The sequence below is a fragment of the Colias philodice genome, chromosome 14 (assembly GCF_061535455.1).
Source record: "Colias philodice isolate Cphi_HAF_F1 chromosome 14, ilColPhil1 Martin Lab GWU primary, whole genome shotgun sequence".
Taxonomy (NCBI): domain Eukaryota; kingdom Metazoa; phylum Arthropoda; class Insecta; order Lepidoptera; family Pieridae; genus Colias; species Colias philodice.
Window position 1 is genome coordinate 4,423,157 of NC_143099.1, and position 22,955 is coordinate 4,446,111.

At 31.0% G+C, this 22,955-nt stretch overlaps 1 protein-coding gene across 4 annotated transcripts in view; it reads right to left on the minus strand.

Annotated features, from left to right (window-relative positions):
- LOC149482770 (uncharacterized) overlaps positions 1-22,955 on the minus strand; it is a 100,424-nt gene that overhangs the window by 68,713 nt on the left and 8,756 nt on the right. For 3 of the 4 annotated variants that reach the window (XM_089703248.1, XM_089703246.1, XM_089703245.1), the window contains exons 3-4: positions 18,631-18,744; positions 18,008-18,088 (exon numbers count right to left, since the gene is read on the minus strand). In XM_089703248.1, coding sequence (XP_089559374.1) covers positions 18,008-18,088; positions 18,631-18,744 — 195 coding nt within the window. Of the gene's footprint in view, positions 1-15,780; positions 16,023-18,007; positions 18,089-18,630; positions 18,745-22,955 lie in introns of those variants that run through there. The other variant, XM_089703249.1, reaches the window with a different exon arrangement.

Sequence of the window (22,955 nt, forward strand, 5' to 3'; positions counted from 1 at the left end):
TTGTTATAATATTTGTTGAAGTGAATTACATGTCCCGCAGCCGGAGGCCCCAAATGAAAACTCAGATGTACTTAAAAACTACATTTAATAGCTAAAATGAGACTTTTACACCCATGTCTGCACGATGCAGACCGGAGTTAAAGAATGAATTTATACAGTTTAATAATTATAAAGACGTAAGCTTGGATGCTAACTAAGGGAAATCGCATCCACATTCTATTCCCGTGCGAACGGCGTATTCAGCAGTTTTGTATGAAGGCAGGGCCATAACCAGTGTTTAATTTGTGTGTAAGTGTTGTAACTTTGTATGTATTGTTAATTCAAAATGGCTCCAGTGTTAAAACATGGTCGAGGCAAGCCTTTGACTTCTCAAACTAAAGAATTAAACTTTAAATGTCGTTTCTTTTTCAGGTTAGTAAATTTTTCATTTTAGTAACATTGTTAATGTAAAAGTTATATGTATGTTAAATGTGCAAATACATATTAAAATAAAGTCTCATCTTTTTCAGAGGAGAAACACATATAGTTTAATTTAAAATCCCTTGTATATATAAAATAAAAACTAAAAATAAAATGTTGTTTTATTTTATTTGCTGACCATACACTACTACAAACGCAAAAATTTCTCCAAGCTAATTTACCTGTATATTAACACATTTTAGCTCTAGACGTAGACTCGTCTAGCCGCCTACCAAAATGGGTAGATGACTCATATATCTGCTAGGGAATGTGTTGAAGAGTTGACTCCGATTAATTAAGCGCGTGCGCAATAAATATCTTACATGTTTAATGACTACTACAAAGCTTCACGCTTTTAAATGGCGAGGTTATGTAATCGCTGTGCCGTGTGCGTGTGCTAATACATTTGCCTGAGGCATACAATATTTCTTTTATCATAGCCGCATATAGTAGCTATATTTCATACTCGAATCGATTTAGGTTTGGAACCAAATTTGTCACGAAGACTTCTCGACAAAATCTTTCACATTCACTCGTGACGACAATAACCGCCAATTTAAGCGGTGCTTCTGCTGACCTCAAAGAAATCCAGTGTGAAACAAGCTTACACGTGTAAAACCCGTAATACTTGCACAGCAGACCACCTGGCGCTTTACCATCGCATCTCGCTTAAAATGAGGTTTAAATACACGTTGACATAAAACCATCAGTGTACCGATGAACAAAATGTATGCCCAAATTGCACTTGGAAGATTTTCTAACTATGATAGCGCTATAAAAAATTTTTCATTTAAGCTTATAAACAATTCAGTTGATTGATTCATTGTTATTAAAACAATCAATTACAATTACAAGAATTCAATAAATCTAAGAAAATCTTAATAAATGTTTTTATCGATTTAAAAAGATGTCAAACTCTTAATAATAACCAAGATAATAACAGGAATGTAAGAAAGAGAAAATGAGTGCAGTCACCAGATATCTGGTAAATACCACACATTCCCAATTTCGCAGTCAACACAATACAAATCACAATACATCTCGCGGTTTGACAAGTCGATAAAAATTCACTTTCTAGTATCTATTGGCACTTGGCACCAGTGGTAGAAGCGGTACGACGCACGGCACGCGACGGTAACGGAATCACGCATTAGTGTCAGTCACACACATCGGACACACCTTAACGCATCTGATGTTAGGAATCATTTAGTTCCGGCGGATTCTTTAGAAAGCATACGCAAGGCGAACGAACTTTATTACTTCATAGATAATGCTGAGTAACGGCTGAGATTAACTGGGGCTTAAGCTTCTTCGAGCGGCAGAACTGTGGGAGGTTGCAATAGTGACGAATCAATTTCAAGTACTTCGTATCAAAAGTGGAAGATCGAAGAAATAGCATCGTAATCTTAACGGTATTCTATAATGTAGGTACCTAGTATGGCTACAATAACCATATAAAATAAATTATCAGTAGCGTTAGGCGAAATAGGATTTTTTATCAAAACAAATTATATACGGTGATTTTGAAAATTGAGAAACCAATTGCTTTCAATCTGACGAATAGTTAATAAAATTAACGTACCTATCTTATAACAGATTACAAAGTATAAATTAATTGATATAACCTTTGAATCAAAAGAGAACCTCTTATTATAGAACAAAGGCTTGAAGCGCCTCAGAAACGTTTTTAGCCGTATAATTTTCAAGTAGAAGAAACAACGCAATTAAAACTAATTTAGAAGACAAAAGAACACATAATTTTTTCGCAACACGTACATATTACGGTGTAATGAGATGAGGACACGTGGGAATGACTTCAATAAGTCGTTAACCTTTGGCGATCGAATGCAAGTGAATGTTAGCTAATTAAATATTTGCTCGAGATCCACTTACTTTATTTAGGTAAATGTATTATGATGTAATTATTTAGTTTCTGGGTGAGTTAATATATTAAAATTATAAAACCTCAAAGTGCAGAACTCTTTTCAGAGATGATGTTTTGTTTTAGAGTGAATATAACACCTATTCTAAACTTAATTACATTTCGAAATACTATAAGAAATTGAATTAAAATACCAAGAATTATTTTCATATCCAGCACATATAAACTATTTTCAACCTCTCTTAATAAACTGCGTGTACTTTCTCCGCCAAATACAGGAGAACAATTTGTGTCGACAGCAGTCACGAAGTTGGATACTATCGGAATTACATAGATATAATAGACCGGGAGATACTGACACAAAATTTCGAGTCATTTGTAACAAGGATGGCGGTTCTACAGGGGTCTTAGTACGCAATGACAAAAAGAAAAATGATGGTGTGAACGCTGGTACCGGTGGGTTAGTCGCGTGGGCGTTTGTCGAACTCGTCGGAAAAATAGCGAAAGTCAAACGATTTGTAACACAAAAATTTTAGAATTTACCGATAGCCCATAAAAAGTAGTAGACGGTAGTGTCATGCCATACTTTTCCGGTGTGACTTACAGCCCGCCATACCGACGCGAATGTGTTGATTTAAATAAAACAATCATTCAACCATTTGTACCAGGCTAACTTTAGCACAGGTAACTATCATCGTGCAGCCATTTACGAAAATCGCCATGCCATACTTTTCGGACGATTCCAAATGGTCGCCATACCGCCGAAAATCTGCAAAAAAATTTTATTTCGCCAAACTTTTTGTACCAGTATTGCATTTGGATTTTTGGAGAGTATTTGATAAAATGTGACCATTATTATATTTGCCATACTTCTAGTAGGGGGAAAAAGTGCTGTTACACTTGAAAACTTAATTTATTATTAATTTATATAAGTGAGGATTTCCAACACTTAGATCTTTGAAATTTTGTATTTATATTTGTTGATCCTCAAACTTACAGGAAAAATAAGTGCCATACTGTTACAAATCGTTTGACTTTCGCTATTTTCCGACGAGTTCGACTAACGCCCACGCGACTAAGCCGCCGGTACCAGCGTTCACGCCATCGTTTTTCTTTTTGTCATTGCGTACTAAGACCCCTGTAGAACCGCCATCCTGTTACAAATGACTCGAAATTTTGTGTCAGTATCTCCCGGTCTATAAGTAAATAACAATACTTTCAATATTTTGTATCAAATAAATTGTTAACAAACGGAATTCTTAACTTTTATAATAAAAACTTGTTAATTATAACAAAATGAAAGATTACGTAAAACGTTAATTATCAACGAAACATTTTGTATCAAAATTTCAGCAACAATATTATTAGAATGTTACTTTTGAATATATTAAAATATCCTACCGGGTTTGCTGTATCGAATTATATTATAACAATCCTAAAAACAGTGAAGTTTTTTCATAAACGATGGCTTAATATTTCTATAGATATTTAATATTTCTATCATCATATATAAGTTTTATAACTTCACAGTTGGCTGAACAGTATTATAGCATTGTAACTACTAATTAAATTGTTTATTTATATTTTTTGCTAATTCGAGGTATTTTATAGCGGAAATATTAGCCTTCCCGTTCATTTAAAACTGTTGTGTCAAATTGCTTAATATAACAGACTAATAGATAGTATAAAAAAAATATACAATTTATTACAGTTGCTCGTGCCGGTTAGTATTTTAAAGATAGTTGTGTAGACTAAGCCACATTACAATACATTGACTACAGACTATGAGTATGTCAAATAACAAATTTATTTGTTACAAACAAAATAGCAAAAACTCCGCTCTACATTTGCGCTATACAAAGACGTATTTTTATATATATTCAAAACGTAAAATGTCTACCATAAAAATAACTAACTCGATAAACTTTTAAGTCATGTTTACTGCCACAAAATAAAAACCATATGCACTTCGTATGCATGACGCGGGGACACATTGTTCTCTCATTCAACCCAGGTATAGATGTAGCTATTACAGGAAATGCGTCCGTTTTACATCCCTGATTGTCTGTTATGTTTCCTGAATAAACCTCGAGATAATTCTTCTTAGAATTGCATGTGGAAATAATGTGAAAAATAGCAAGTATAATTCAAGCTAGAAAGAATTGTTTTTTAATAGGTATTGTGTTCAAACAGTTGGTATTTAAATATCAAGCTTATATGGATGTTGAATCTGAGCGAAATTGTTCTACAGTAAGATTAAGTGTTCCTTCTTTAGATTTAAACATAAATGATCCAAATTCCAAAGACTTGTCGTACAACAAATGCTGAAGAAATCACATAAATCAAAATGTATTGAAAGTAAATGTAATGAAACATGTTCAAATGAAAATAAAAAACAAATTATCTTTCGATAACAATCGCGATGGTTACGTTAACATTAATCAAAGTACATATATACAAGCTCCATCTCATCCACCCACTATGCATAGTGCGATAATACATTTGCAATCTTCGCTCATTGGTTTTAAGGAATAAATTAGCTAATACAAGTTGCCAGCCTGCGGCAGACAGTACATCAATATTATTTAGACAATATCTATCAGATGTAATAACTAAACCAGTTCGGAGCTATAAAGAGATGGGAATGAACGGCAGATATTAGTGACCCGCGGGCGATCATACCGTGCAACAAGTAGGTATTCATTACGTCCATTTATATTCGCTGCAATAATTAATCTTAATATTGGTATTAACTTGACGAGATTATGTAGTACGTTTTGTTGCGCGAGCGAAAATTATATTTCTCTTTTGCATCTTTTGCGTCAAATTTTGATCTTTTTCTTTTTCCAAATCAAAAGAAATCTTCCTGTAATGTTTTATTCAAAATTTAACATTCAATCAGTTTTATGAAATGACTAACTAATTTTGTTTAAAACGAGAACTCTTTTATATTTCGATTTCAGAAGATCCTCATTAAAACTGCTTTTAGTGAGTTCCTTTATTTAAAGAAAAACAAAACATACGCTACCATATCGGGACTTTTTATTCGACATATGTATTTGAAAAAAATATAAGTAGTTAGGATATTACGAATGTCCTTATAGGAATTTGATTGTCTCTGTCTAGATCTGACTTATCGTATTTAAGCAACAGCGGGCACTTATCTCCATTTTAGTTGGAAACAAATGACACCGACTCAGACGGACATGTGTACACATTGTATGTAAATCTGATCTTGGATTTGGAACAAACGTGACTCGATTTTGTAACATGTGAAGTTTCAAGGTCTGCGGGCTTTAATTAGTCAACAGATTGATTATGTCCAATATGGTATAGAGTATATAGACTACAGACAACATATAGTTGGGTAATAGACAACTGCATGTTTGGAATCAGAACACTAAAACAATTTTATTAGGAAATGAAATATCAATTTCTTTTTATTATTTAATGTGTTTCAAGATTAAAAATTTAATGGACGCAATAAAATCAAACTGTTATGGGATAATTTCACTAATAGCTTTGATATGTTTTCAATATTGCATAAAAATATAACCGGTTTCCAAATTTAAAAAATGTTTTTTTTTTAATGCTTTTCATTACGTAAAATATTTCATTGCAGTTACGCTCTTTCGTTAGATTAATACAAATTTTGCAGATATCAACACTAAAAAATATTAATAGAGACTATTCAGCCACCAAATGTGATTGTTTTTGTTTTTCATATGGCGAGTGCGGAGTGAGGTATCGAAAAGGATGAAGTTATCGCTATAAAGTATCATTACTAGATACGTCATTCAATATTTATAAATTATTATCAGTAAGTACCGTTACCTGTAAATATGTAGTCCGATGATATAGCGTATAAGGCTGTAAATTCTCCTAAAAAGGAAACCTAACTCGATCGTATACCTATGTAATGATTTGATATATATCTTTAAATTTACAGTTTAATCCTCAGATTTTATCTTCAATCAACAATAACAATTAAGCATAGCTTAATAAAGAATATTTTACAATAAAATCTAAAAACGAAGAATTTGATTGATATGAGAAGTAACATTTGAAGAATATCACTAGCTTTCACCAGTCATGCAATACCCAATACGCTCTATATCTGTGTAGGTATAATATGTAATTGTTTTTATTTCTTTTATAGTTACATCAGATTCATAAAAATTAAAAAAAAAACAAAATATTTTGCAGATATTATTTAATAGGGAATACGAAAATAAGGTTGTACTTCGTATTCGAATGTCTATTTATTTTTGATGTCATAATTTGATTCCAATGCAATTTCAATGTGTAACGCAATATTGAATTTTCCTTCATAGGTACATTCACAGATCTATCTCTACCAACATATCTAGTCTCTACGCGTTTTACGGACGTAAACAAATAAGCAAAGACACGTTTACTTCCTTAAATATTGTAATTTTAACAAAATTTCGTTCCTAGTTCCAATCATGGTAGTAGAAAGGTATAAAAAGCTACATTTATACCGTATGCTGTTACAGTGTTGCCAAATCCCGTAAAATAACGAAATAAACGATAATATTGCACAAAAGTGTATTCTTGATTAATTGGAGAAGATTATTATCGTAACGATTGACATTTTATCGTCGCTCATAAAATTATCATTTCAACATGATTAAATGCCTGTTGCTTTTAAATTGCACGACTTGTTTTGATTTTTAGATATCTATTAGAATTAAAGAATTAGGGAGTCGTGATTTAGTGTAACTTCAGATTTTATCATAAATGATAACAATATGAAACACAGAAGCAAACAAAAAAATGTCTCTATGAAAAATAATAAATATATATTATATACCTCTGCCTTTTAATAATATATGTATATAAAATTATGTCTTACTTTAACAAGAAGTTAATCCTTTTTAAACTTAACACAATGTTTACAAAAAAGGAATATGGAATAAAATTTAGACTTATTTACTACGTAACTGAACGCTTCGCGAATTCGAATAGAATCTCTTACGACATCAATTTAGCACTTGTTATGGATGACTTTTTGCACGAAATTCGTGATGTGTTGCGCTAATCAGGTTATGAAATTTTAAATACATTTTGCCACATTTTGATCATTAGAGGTACGCTATTTTGTCAATCTTGTTAATACTATTTTAATATTATTAATGTATTGCATTGTCACATATTGCAATTATTTTACCATTGAATGATGAATTCTTGTTAAAAATGTTCTACCATTAAACTACGAGTATCTTTAGTTCGTTAAATAAAAATCTTTTTATGTGGTAATAGTTCATATGATAGTGAAGTAATTTATGGCCGGACAAATTTGTTTGTATGTTATAATCAAATCAGCATATTTCATAGCAGACATTACTTAGTAACGAGTTAGTAACAATAACAAATCACAAATAATATTATAACTTCAATTGACGGATGTTATAAAAAAATTGTCGTTGGAAAACATGAATATAATGTAAACACTGAATATTTTACGTAGTGTATGCGTATCACGTTCTCCAGTTTATTGTTTATCCTTCCTGGTAATAACAATTTTTATTTATAATTATTATACACATTCATACACAGTACACACGTATGTAAATATTTAATTAGCATCACTGTAGTTTTAAATACACGAATTATAAAACCTTGGTATTTGCAGAATGGTAATTGCAGAAGAACTTTTATTTATACTTTGTGCATCGCGAAAATGATCTAGTTTTTGTTTAGTACCGCAAAGTAACCCGCATAGTTTCCGTTCTCGTGGGATTTTCGGGATAAAACCTATCTTATGTGTTAATCTAAGTTACCCTCTATATTTGTGCTAAATTTCATTGTAATTAATTAGTATTATTTGCGTGCAAGAGTAACAAACACACACATACACATCCATCCTCACAAACTTTCGCATTTATAATATTAGTAGGATATTAAGATTCATGAACAAAAGCTCATTGGTTTCACAAACGACGTACATAATGCATAGGTAGAATTCAACAAATAATTTGTTTATGCTCAAAACAAACAAACCAACTCCACGGCGGATATTCTTTACCCTTCCTTCCCTAGGTACCGTTTGTGGTTCCTATGATGACCAAATACTTTTATTGTCTTTAGTTATATAACGTGTTCTAACACGTATGCTAATAGGAAAGCTATGTATGGGGAAAGGTGGAAAGTTCATGCAATTTCCATTTCACCATACTTTCCTAGTCAATTAGCTGCCTAGGTATAATCAGCAGATGAGCCGGCAATGTCATTTCATCCGATAATATCACATCATGGGGATATACGTATGAAATAATAGATATTATGAGGAAATACAACATATGTGTCTGAAGAGGATCATTATTCTCATCTTAACGATTTCTTACTATCATTGAATAATGGATAGAGTGAAATGTAAAAGTATATAAATACGAACACTTCTGAGGTTCTTTTATGACAGTCATAGCTGACTTTTATCGCAATTTAGATTATTCCGATTGGAAGATTTCCAACAATAAAGTAATGTATTGAGACAATATTTTTTTATTCTTACTCTTAAAACTGAAACATTTTTATTATACTTGTTACTAACTTTATATCATTCATGATAATTCTGTACCATATTAAACAAAAAATTACGCGAAATCACAAATCTCTTCAACAGCACTAATCTAAAAACAATTATATACTTTCGCTTTCAATCAGCCAGTCATTTGCCAATAAACCTGTATAACAAACGCGAATTAGTTCCATCGATCTCCAGGTTTCAATTAGTGATATATCATTCTATTTCCATCCGTCTTTCACTTCCTCGTGATAGTACCTACGAGATCCCACAGCTGTGAACGAAATGTTTTCCGAAAAATCGATTAGAAACATTTTTATAAAAAATGCTTGCGGCCAAATTTTGACTGTCAACCTATTCGATATATATATTCTACTAATTATAAATATAGGTACATAAAATTTTGGTTTTAGCAAAAAACTATGAACGCACTGATCCTGCGGTGGGATCTTAGACTATGTATAACAATTTCGAATTCGCGTTCTTTAGGATTCAATTAGTGATATATCATTCTATTTCCATCCGTCTTTCACTTCCTGATGGTCAACCACCATCATCGAGGTTCGTGTCTGTCCACGCGTGACTTCGCGTTTCCTGAGTGATTGCAATCGGGACAGTTGATAACATTTCTGCGAATTTTTCTCGATAAATGTTTTATTACGTGCTATTTTTAGATATGGCTTAAGAGTTTTTCCTAGTTGAGGAGATGGTGATACTTTTGTAAGGTGTTTTTTGTAAAGATATTGTTGTATTATTAAAAAAAATACACAAATGAAAGCTAATATTTGTTAATTGGTCATTAAAATGATTACAAATGACTGTTGCAAAATCTTAAATTAGAGATATAACCGTAGGTGTAGCAGCAATGATCACTTCAATTCAATTTACTCATGGTGCAACGACCCAACAAATGCAGCCAACAATAAAGGCATTATCAGAATATATTATAAGAAATTAAATAAAAAACTGTTCCGTATTTACACAACTACATCTGTATGTAACCAGTCATCGTTACCAGCCACAGAAGTGTGTCACTGGGTTTCAGGTTAGCCGTTTCTGTGCCGTGTTCAAAAACTCTCGATTAAACCACGAAATAATTGTATAAAATTTGGATAGCATTAACTTTCTCGACTGCCTCCTTAGCTCCTATATTTGCGTGAATTATCTTAATATACAATTAAAATACTTGTTAATTTCTGAATTATACATGATTAATTTATGAAATATAAATGCAAAATGTTTTTAAGAAACATTTTAAAATGATTGCAACTTGTATACCGGAGGTTCGTTAAAATATATATTCGGGACGTTTTTATGCCATCGTAAAAGATCTTGATAACCACGTTTACACAGATAACGATATTTGATTTCATCTTTCGTTGCACTCATCGACTTCTTATATAATTTTGTAAAATAACATTATTATATTTAAAATGAAATGCAGACAGAAGGAATTGCAAGAAAACGGCAGATTTTAGAAATGTCCCAAATCCTTACATACCTTTCTGGTTAATAATTGATAACTTAGAAGCTTGAAGTGAATTTTGTTTTGTCTCCAAGTAACTATAACAATATCTCAATTTTCAAACGAAGAAAATTGTGTTTCAAATGTAATTCACATATACGAATATACAGGAAATTAATCAATCGCGTATTTCGGCACGATTTCTAAAGCTGTTCGTTGCGAGGTCGTATAAAACAACTTCAATCACGCAATACGACACAAATTGTAAAAATACAGCAAAACTAATTGTTCTAATAGTTATTAATAGCAGCGCATTGATGCATTCCTTATGTTAACAACTTGTAAATATCAAATAATGATTGAAGTAAAAATGTAAATGACATAAAGAAAAACCATAGACTCTACCTAATGCAATACGAATTATCCAAATTTTAATAAAAAAATGTATGCACACCTACTTGAAGAATGATCTGTTTTGCCAAGAGCTTGCAGGAGGCCAAATTCCAGTAGTATAAAAGAATATTTATATTTTGATTTAAACTTATTTCATGGTATTATTAAAGACGTTTTCACACACCAAGTCTATACATATTCAGCTCATACGCGGATGCAAGTCAATATCGAAACAAACGAGATGGCTCGTATAACGGAATCTGGGACTTACCACATTTAACAGCATTACCTACATATTTACATCGCATTTAGTCGCACGATTTTCAATAGTAGTAGAGCCTTACTTCAAATCTTATCACTTTACTAAAATAAAAAAGACTTCAGAACACAAATATTAAAATAAATTAAAAAAAAATATAAACGAAATATAGGATTTGAGAGCAATTGCCTTTCATAACATAGTATAACAAATCAAATGATCATCTCTTAATTCCTAAACATTCCATCTGAATGTTTATGCTAATATTTTCGCAACTGGTCAGACGCATATAAAGCATCCGTTCTCATGATTAGTCGTAATCAAGGCATTTTTAAGTTCCGCATAGTCAATACAAAAAGGCAAAATACGTGCCTCTTATATAAAATAACCTTACGAGCATAAAAATGCAAATTGATACGGACTGATGTGATTTCTCCCTACAAGTCTAGCTCATTGCTTTCAATAGATCGTAGAAATTAGATTCCGTGCTAGCCGTTACACTTGACTATTGGTTCCCATTGGAAATATTGATATAATATTACATATTATGAAATGTTACACTTATTTTACTCAATGCAAAAGCTACAAGGACTATGCTAAATGTATAAGTTGTTTTATTCATCGCTTTGTAAAATGATTTAGATATTTTACTAGGAGACTTCACAACAATAAATATTTTTTATATTTGCTACGATTATGCATCGTTGTCATAATGTCTGGTTATATAATATATATTAAATGTCTGGTTTTCGATTGAGATATTTTGATCTATCAAATTACGTACATACATACGTATAAAACTATTAGATTAATAACTTCGTGTAGAAAAACTTAACCTCAGGCGTATTAAAAAAATAAATATTACATATAATTTGAATCATTGAGGATGTGAACATATTCAAATGAATGTGAACCGGAGTTGATTGACAATCGAACACTTCATTCATAGACCATTGAATGCAAATAAACATAACAACAATACATGCTTCATTCTTTCTTGACTTTTCTATTGACTCCGACAACCGACTTTAATCCTATGTATATCATTGTTATTTACAATTAAGATACATCAGGTGTTTAAAATTTTAACGAACTTTTTTATGACGTGGGTTTTTATGCCGCTTTTTACTCAAAATTACAGTAAGCATATTGAAACAAATGCTTAGAATAATTATTTTACGAAAAGAAGCCTAATATCATGTCAAGGTAACTCTTCAAATGTTAAAATGCGCATATTTGAAGTGTACTTGAATCTCAAGATTTTAAGATAAGTGAAACTTCCCACTTGACATATTACAATGTTTTATAGTAATACGTTGAGTGGTAAAATATTTATTTTTCAAAGACATATTATACATTTTTCAGAGCTTTGCACCTTGAGCCTGGCTCTTTCAATATAAAATTCTCCGTTCTATTTTTCTCATCAAACTAAAAGATATCATTTCACAACTTCGAATAATTTATATGTTCACTTTCTATATTTAATCGATCTATACAATTTGTTTAATTTATCCACTAATATGGCAATTTGTAGAAAATTGTAGCGGCTTTAGCAAATAAGATTTCTCGATAATTTATCAAGCAATTAAAGATGGATTAGATTTATAATAGACTGTCATCATACCGTAGAAATTGCATTGATATATTACTGAATACAATCTCTACTCATTTGTCTATCCCACGCTACTGTAATAGATATTGAATTACAACTAGAGCACCTTACAAGCCTTAATTAACGACATTCATTAGTAATGACAGGTAATTAAGAAACTGCTTATCAGTGGTGTTTAGGATTTCTTAATAATGCGCTTTTATGTACCTATTGGAAGCTTGAATTCTGCATTGTGCTATAAATATAAAAATTAAAAATCAAAAATATAGGTAGCTAACGATAGCTACCTATATTTAGAGAGCTTTGCAGTCAAAAAACCTAGGATAATTGAAAAATCATAATAACTAAAAAAAAACATTTTTTCTATTGAGAAGGAGATTCTTAGAATTACGAGGATCAGTGCAATAATATACATTAAAATAGACATTTGCAATTTATTTCGGCATTTAGAATTACAAATATCATAAATGTTACAAATAGTAGACATTTTATACAGTTTACAAAACAATGAATAACAAAATTTAGAATATTTTGTGTGAAACTTCATAATATGTTTAATTAATGTACACTACTATATATTATACTTACACATACCTGCATCCCAAATCAGTACATATTTAGAGTGCACCTTATCGCGATAAGTACACGTTATCAGTTTCTCAATGCGATAAAAATGACGTACAATACTTTTATATAAGAATTTTTCATTGCAGTAAAACAAAACACTAACTAACATTCCATAATCTTCATTAATTAATGTGTTGAAAGACTTCCACTTACAAAATACTCTTACTTCTTAATTGTAAGTCACATTTCTCACATAGCCACATATTCTGTTTCGTTATTTTAAGCACGCTGTATATTATTAAATTACGAATAACAGACTTTTTTAATTCCTCAGAAATAGAAATACGTTCCTATTACATTCAAACAATATACAAACATTTAATTGTGTACAATATCCGAAGTAAAAGGCGGTAAAAGCACCTTAATTTACACTTATATTATGAGAGAAAAGAATAGTTGGTGTGAACTTTCCAACGCCTTATAACAAAACTACACAATCGCAATTAATTCATCTCACTATAATTTGCAGGTTCATTATGAAACGGTAGCAAAAAGCCGGTTATTTGAAAACGAAGAGGCAGAACAATTATTGTAAACTTATTTTCTTTAGAATAATTCTGTAGGTAAGCAAAGAAGATCTTATAAGAAGAAGATCTTAGAAGAAGAACAATAATTAGCTCTTTGATACAGTCGACGTCAATTAAGATTCTGCATTTGTAATTATTAGAGTAGTATAAATTACGTTTTTGTACAAAAATATCGTCTTGTCTATTATTTATAGTAGATAGAGTCGTTTTAGCACATTTTAGTAAGTGTTTTTCTTCCTTATTATTATGTTACAACTAAACGAAATAGGATTTTATAGAGCATATTTGAGCTTTTCTGTCATCTTCATGTTAAGAATGCTTTAAAATAAACATTGTTAGCGTTTAGCTACTATTATTTATTTTGTGACATTGTCTCAGTTATACAAATAAATACGGTATATCTAATTGTGGTATAGGCATTTTCTTAGTAATCACCTAGTTAATAAGCTCCGTTTGTAAGTTGTAAAGTTCAGGTATAAAAACTACTATTAAATTGTGAAAACAACACAGCATACATAATCCGCGACTACCAACCACAGATACAAAAACAGGCATGCAGTCAGCATAATAAATAACCGTCATTCAACACGTCAGCTGGATCGTAAAGTACTTTCTATGCTTTAGAGTTGTTCAATGTACTGATAATTATTACTTTTATCGACTATTTTGTGAACGGTGAAAGCATAAGTGGACAATGGTCTTTTATGGTGTGTGGACAATAAAGACGTAGGTACTTAAATTACCTAGATATTTTTGTGTTAATGTTCAATAATTTTTGATGATAATCTCATATTATGGCACTTAACTATACATTATATACATATAATATCTTAGTTTTCTGATATGCGTGATGTAACTTAACTATTTAACAATTATACAATTTTTAACAATTTTTTTTATAAAATGTTTCCAGTTTACATGTTTTACGTTTATGTTTTTATCTGTACTTTTAAAAAGTCGTAGAACTTTTTAAGAAACCAGGACACGAAACATTCATCATAATATAATATGACCGGTTAAATCGCTTTAAATATGTAATTCCTCGATTCGGATGCGACGTGACTGCATTCACAATATTGACTCTACATCTTTACCTTTTGCTTGGACCTTTATCTAATACAGTTCATTTATTATTAAATGCATAATTACAAAACTACTTCAAAATATACATAATTTCTTTGTATTTTATAAGTAGCTGAAGGAAAACAAAAATAAATTATAATTAAGTATCTCAATTACCTCATTTCTGGACATATATGCGATTTGTTAACATATATGAAATTCCGATAATTAGGTAGTGTATAATATATCCAGTAGTTAAAAATTCTAAAGTAACTCTACCATATGAAATTTACGTACTTAATTTCTAAAAGTAAAAAAGAAACGTCTGACTCTACGGAGAGTCTCAGACGGCGAAAAATCTAGAGTCAGGACTGTTCAGTGTTCGTATTTTTTTTTTCTTTACAGCCACTTAAGGCCAATAGCCTTACCACAAAAAAGAAAAAGACGTTGTACTAAACGTTGCTACCTAATAGATAAGTATAAAACATTTCAGCTTCATGCCGTTATCTATTTAGGTATTATATTGTACATGTAGTTTTTTTTAATACGATTCGCATTGTAACAAAAATACTGTTAAGTATCGATAAACTTTTTTTTTATATTATGTACTATGATAATACTCAAACTTATAATATATTGTTTAAATATTTTGAGTTGAAAAGTTAATTAAAAAATTACCCGTTCCGAAGAACAGGTAAGTACCTAAGTATATAATACTGATTAGATTAAAGTTCATGAACCTTTCCGTAAATAAGATCTCGAAAAGCGAGTTCTTAAAAAAAACATGTACTGAATGAAATTACACATGTAAAAGACTTGTAAATAAATAGGATTGATATTTAATAGTAGTCGCTATGTGTGCCAATAGGATAACATCTGCTTCTAATTTGGTCACATTGACTTTCTCCGCTAATCATCATCTCATAAACAATAAAACTGGTACTTACAACAGTAGAAAGTAAATCCGAAATTTAAGCAACGAACACGATTATATTCTCACTCAGTCAATAAATCTAAGAATTGTATTCAAAACACAAAGGTCACAGACACTTACATCGAACAGTTACTAGCACTTGATTCAAATTTCTGAACGTTAAAGCGAAACGCGGGAAAAGTGACGGCTCGAAACCAAAGATGGCTTCACGCGTGCGCACTTCGCGGTAACCGGGGTAGGTCTGCCGTGAAGCGGCGCGAGCTGACGACAAGCCGCATAGAGTATACTTTGACTGCACTTGTATGCTTGCTTGAATGACAATGTGCTATAACTTCAAATATGTAAATAGAATAAGCCTCCTTACGATTTTTTTATAATAACTGAAAAAAATTCGTCCACACTTTACAGTAATTTTTCCAGATAGAGCTGTAGGTATAGCAGTCTGTAATAATTTAAGTAAATTTTATTTAAACACTTCATAACTCTTTCTTCTTATGTGACTCGATTTATTACCTAAATAATAATAATAATTTAGGTGAGAAACTAATAAGAAAATTAAACAGTTACCTATATTACGTATAATCGATAATGTTAGAGTTAAATTTCTACACAGCCTTCTCGTATCCTATAGAAATTGATATTATGATCTACAATATAATTCTAATATATATACATTTTTACGATCATTTAAATCTAGTTTTCTTGATATTTACATAACTCTAAGATAAATTCGGAACGTAACGGGAAAGAATTGTAACCACAAAGTCAACAAACAGAGCTATCTTAACTGCCATCGATATACATGTAATCGTAACAACCAAAATGGTCAAGTGACGATAAGATTTAAGAACAATACGTGGGAATATTTATAAAGAATGTAAACATTTTGTAGTTATTTCCAAGAAAACGCAAAATACGCAAATACTTGTCTCTAGACTTTTGTCTCTACCAAATGGTTCTTTGATAGAATATCTCCTAGTCATGTACATATAAAATTGTAGCATATTTTTAGATTAATCGCATGTATGTTACACATCATACATCTGTCTTCATCAAAGCGATATTATTTTATTGTTTTTAATTCATTAAAATCCGTTGTATGTACATAATATAAGGAAACTTCCCTATGATGTAGAGACCACAATAGTTCTGCAAAAATCATTATTTTCTCGCGTTAGCTTTCCAAAACTCACACAATATACAGCTAACTAGTAATAAGAATATGTCGAGTTTATTCCCCAGAAGCGTGATAGGCTTTCATCCCAACAATCCCTTATTCAGTGAGTTTCCATTATGGAACTGACACGACCGGACACAATTAATTCTTGTGACAAGCTACAAAGTTGGCTATCTGTTAACACTATCGTGCTTTATAGTCTATGGTCTTAGGTCTATGCACTCACTAGCCGCTATTATTTAACATCACGATAGTATTTTATACAAAACCTATTTTTTTTCAGATATTATAATATATTCTTTATAAAGAAGAACAGACATAAACACGTTTGTCTTTTAAAAGTTCTGGTACCCACATAAACTTAGAGCAGTTACTGAATTATCCCCGAGGCTATTTCACACGCTGCAAGGATACCTTTTTGTCCCGAATACCTTAGCGTCATTAAATCTCATCCTTTCACGTGTTTTGGGCATACCAGCATAAAAGGTTAGTTAATAATTGCTTTTAATGATACGCTGTAGACGCTGTAGAACTTAACGTTGAAGTTTTTCTTATATATGTACGTAGCTTCTGTAAATAGCAATAACAGAATTCGCTTTTATAAAAGATGTCCAAACCCTATAGACATATAAAATTGTCATTATTTCCTACAAAAATCCATACAGTCGACTTACAGTATAATATCAGTTATATTTTTATAAGATATAATAATAGGAATAGACCAAGAGATGGTGGCATTGTTTCTACAAAATGGTACAATCCAAGTAACTGAAGTACTATAGTAACTGTAAACGACAAAGATATCAATTCGTAGTCTCGTAGAGATTTTTATTTTAACTAGTTGCTGATTGATTTAGAACATGCGGAATGTCTATATCGTGTATAGACTATAGATTGTATAGATTATATTATTAAATATCGCTTTTTTTAGTACAAACGTACAGTCTAATAATTAAGAAAAAAATCGTATAATAAAATTTAAAAAATTCTTAACGGTCAGTCTACATTCTAAATTTAAATTGTCCAAAGTGAAGAAAATGTAGTATTCACTAAAACTACTTGCCTGTTCATTCTGCGATGACGTCCGCGCCGCCTCTCTCCTCAATTGGATGATCACTCGCTCTTTCGATTTGATTTCCTCCAGCTGGAAATTAAATATTTATTATTTTCTAAATATTTATACCAAATAATATTAATATTAAATTGCAAGATAATATTTGGTCTAAATTTCATTATTGAGGTCGATGCTTTAAACACGCAACAAAAACTATAAGATAAATAAAATGTTAACGCTTACGTTTTTACGTGTGAATTTAAATTCGCATTTAATAGATGAAAAAATTAAATGTTTTCAAATAAAACTCCTGGGGATTATTAACAAAGGAGAAAAACGAAATGTTGGACGCCTGAAGAAAACAGAGAGCAACTACGTCCATTGTGATATTTTCTCGTTAGCACCATAATGTCAAAGTTTGTTCCTCAACATTTGCTCAATACTTACTGCTAGATGTTAATCTGTAGCCTCTTCCTATTTATAACACTTTCAAAAATAACTGTTTGTGAAACAGGTGCATTTTCGGCGTTGCTGGCGAGCTTGTGAGGTCTTACCTACGGTAAGTCGAGAGCTTTACAGTACTTGGAAGGAAGTTAGCTATTTGTTAAGTGATCGAATAGAAAAATGCTTACCAATTTCTGACACTGCGCTCTCGCATCTCTCCGCGCTGCTTGTTCCAACGCGTTGTGCTTAGCAACCTGCGCGCGCAACTCAGCAGCGCGAGCGCATTCCGCCGCCTGTGCAACCTAGGTATCAATATAAATAATCAATTATAGATATTCTTTGAAAACTCGTTGAAACACATAGTATAGTAATTATAACAAGTTTAATTGCTAATGTAATCGATAATGTAGAATGATTTATATGTATACAGGGGGTCCTTATAATAAATGCCTGTAATATTGCAGTTCCAGCAAATTATAACAGTACATGTCTGAAATTCACTTCCTTGCAATATAATATATTTTCCTATATACAGTGGTGGACGTTTAATTAGAAACACGTAACAGGATGAAGTAGTCATCAAATTTATTTACTTTTGTGTATTAACGTATTAGTGATTAAGCATTATTTCATATGTAATAGAACACCCGTTAATCTAGTTTTATAATAAATTGCTTATTTTTAATCAAACGTTAGCTTAAATTAATAAAATTAAACAACTTTAAGTGAAACCTGATTTCCAAGCATTTTCAGTCTGGACAACAAATTAGAAACAGCATGCTTCGAGTGTTCCAAAGTCAAAACCTGTTGAAATGCCGACAATATTTTTTTCTTCTACAAATATTTGCACCGTTTTTTAAACATTCCGTATTTAAGTTTCTGAAAATTAATTTGCTTTGCAGTATAAATGGGTAAAAGTAACAATTGTGACCCATCAACAAGAAAAATAATTTTAAGTTTACATTTTGACAAAAACTGGAGTTACAGGAAAGAATAAAATCATTTAGAGTGTTTGATAAAAAGATATTCAATGCTACAATTTATTTAAAAGAGCATGGTACTTCTGATTAAGTGCCTAAAAAAGCTCGACCATGAAAAACCACTGCTCGCGAGCATAAGCAAATAATTATTTTCTCAAAGATGGATCCATTTAAAGGTTCCAATTCTATTAGAAAATATGTTTTTGCAAACGTGTTAAAATCTCATACAATCTAAGGCACGACGTTGTAAAGCCGTTGTTGTCTATAAAGATTATAACAGTCTAAAAACAACCCCATACATGCCCATACTATAATGTTTCCTCCGCCATGCTTAACTGTTTATTTATTATCTAAGGCCTGGTTAACTTAACGACGCGTGTATCCTTTGCCATCAAAATTGATTAAATTAATTTTAGTTTCATCCCAAAATAAAACTTTTTCACTGGCGTACTGTCCATTAGCATTATTTCTAAGTAAATGAAACACGTTGTTCCCTTCCTTGTAAGAAGCTATACTTTCCTGGCGTCTCTCCAAAAAATTTTGCCTCAAATTACCGCCTGCGAACCGATCTCATCGACACATTGCGAGGTTCATCTTCGGAAAAAACTAATTTTATAATAGAATTTGAACTTTTAAATGGATCCATCTTTGCCAAAAGAATCATTTGCCTATCCTCGCGTGCAGTGGTTTTTCATGATAGAGCTTTTCTAGGCACTTTTTCAGAAGTACCATGCTCTTTTAAATAAACTATAGCATTGAATATATTTTTATTGAACACTCTAAATGATTTGCAATTTTCCTGTAACTCTAGTTTTTGTCAAAATGTAAACTTAAAATTATTTTTCTTGTTGATGGGTCACAAATCATACTTTTAACCATTTATACTGTAAAGCAAATTAATTTTCAGAAACTTTTAGATAGAATGTTTAAAAAACGGTGAAAATATTTGTAGAAGAAAGAATATTGGCGGCATTTCAACAGGTTTTGACTTTGGATCACGCGAAGCATGCTGTTTCTAATTTGTTGTCCAGACTGAAAATACTCGGAAATCAGGTTTCACTTAAAGTTGTTTAATTTTATTAATTTAAGCTAATGTTTGATTAAAATTAAGCATTGTCTTATAAAACTAGATAAACGGGTGTTCTATTACATACGAAATAATACTTAATCTTTAATACGTAAATACGTAAATGTTAAATGAATTTGATGACTACTTCATCGTGTTACGAGTTTCTAATTAAACGTCCACCACTGTAAATAAAAAATTTAATCAAACTTAATCTATACATATAATAAAATCGTAGGAAAGTCAAAACTGTACATTGAATATTTTTTTAAAAGAATACATAATCCATGATCTATAATCGATATAGAAGCCAAAAACATAGTTTTTAGAATTTTTGTCTGTTTGTCTGTTTGTCGGTTTGTCTGTTTGTCTGTTTGTCTGTATGTTTGTCCAGGCTAATCTCAGAAAGTACTGCACGGATTTACTTCAAATTTTGCATGAATATTACTAACAGGTCGGGTCAGGCTGTTATATACATATTATCATGCTATCACCTTCGGGGGAGGAGCTGTGAACCTTTATTTTTCTTACGTATTCCGTGTACTACGACAGCGTACAATATAAAGACTCATGTTTAAATGTTGTTTTTGAGTAAGCCATGCTATTGTCTACCTTTACACTATAAAAACTACATCATTTAAGTAATTTTGGCAGAGAAACAGTATAATGAATCTTAGTAGTATAAAGACAAATTTAAAACAGCGCCATCTATGAGATTTCATTAAAATTAAATCATACATATAATAAAATCGTAGGAAAGTCAAAACTGTACATTGAATATTTTTTTAAAAGAATACATAATCCATGATCTATAATCGATATAGAAGCCAAAAACATAGTTTTTAGAATTTTTGTCTGTTTGTCTGTTTGTCGGTTTGTCTGTTTGTCTGTTTGTCTGTATGTTTGTCCAGGCTAATCTCAGAAAGTACTGCACGGATTTACTTCAAATTTTGCATGAATATTACTAACAGGTCGGGTCAGGCTGTTATATACATATTATCATGCTATCACCTTCGGGGGAGGAGCTGTGAACCTTTATTTTTCTTACGTATTCCGTGTACTACGACAGCGTACAATATAAAGACTCATGTTTAAATGTTGTTTTTGAGTAAGCCATGCTATTGTCTACCTTTACACTATAAAAACTACATCATTTAAGTAATTTTGGCAGAGAAACAGTATAATGAATCTTAGTAGTATAAAGACAAATTTAAAACAGCGCCATCTATGAGATTTCATTAAAATTAAATCAATTTACATAATATTAACGCTCCTTGGAAATTCATAATTTAAATATTATGATGTTGGTGAGTTTGTTTTTTTTTTAAAGTTAAATAAATAATTCATATCTTCCCAGAGTAAATTTCAGGTGCGCTTATATTTCATGTGAATATACTAAATTTTTATAAGTGAGGGTAGATGTTTATTATTTGATGTTAGTTACAGTTATATTTACAGTTATATAGGTAATAGACGTAGTACATATTTGTATTCTCTTTGGGTAATAGCAGATAACAGTGATTGTGTTCATTGGTTACATTTTTAAAAATCTTCGGCTTTTTTTTAATTTTCGCCTTCTTGCGTTCCCACAAAAGGTAAGTTGTAGCTTTTATATTTATTGTTTATTATAATTATATAGTTAGACTCATGTTTTTAATTAGTTAAAGTTATGACAAAATAAGAAAATGATGAAATTTTATTTTTATCATGTATAACTTTTACAAGACTATATTATACGCCCAAAGAAGGTCACTTTAGTTCTTGATAAAACTTTATTTGTTAGTAGCTTTTTATTAAAATTAGGTACACTTATCTTTTGATTTTTTTTTATTTACAGATTCAATGTTCATAAAAATTGACGATTTGCGTGAGGATGTAGTGGAAATTAGTAACCTTGCGCGTGGTCAATCAATATTCAATACATATTATAATAAAATTCTAGAAAAGTGATGTCTGTACAATGAAAATATGTAAAAAAAATAGCAGGGGTTATTATTAAATCGATCTCAAACCCAAAACTGTAGTTATAATTTTTTTTGTCTGTTTGTCTGTATGTTTGTGCACGCTAATCTCAGAAACGGCTTATCCGATTTAGATGCGGTTTTCACTAATATATTGTGGTAATCTTCATTTAACATTAAGTGTTTATTTCATGTTAATCGGTTTGTAAATAAAAAGTTATGACCATTTAAGTATTCACGGCGAACATTTGCAAAAGCATTCTATTGTACACTATACAGTGTACGATAAAACGTAAGTTATCTGTTATACGCTACAGTAATTATTCCTTATAAATGTCCAGGTGATCATATCGAAAGTCCCCAAGGGTGGGGGGGTAAGCTGAGGTAGTAGGGGGGGAAGGGGTCAAATTAGAATTATGCTTACTTCTAGGTAAATTTTATACATAAAATGTCCTTTAAATTATGTCGTATTATATTTTTAACCCCTTTTAACCATTTTTAACCAT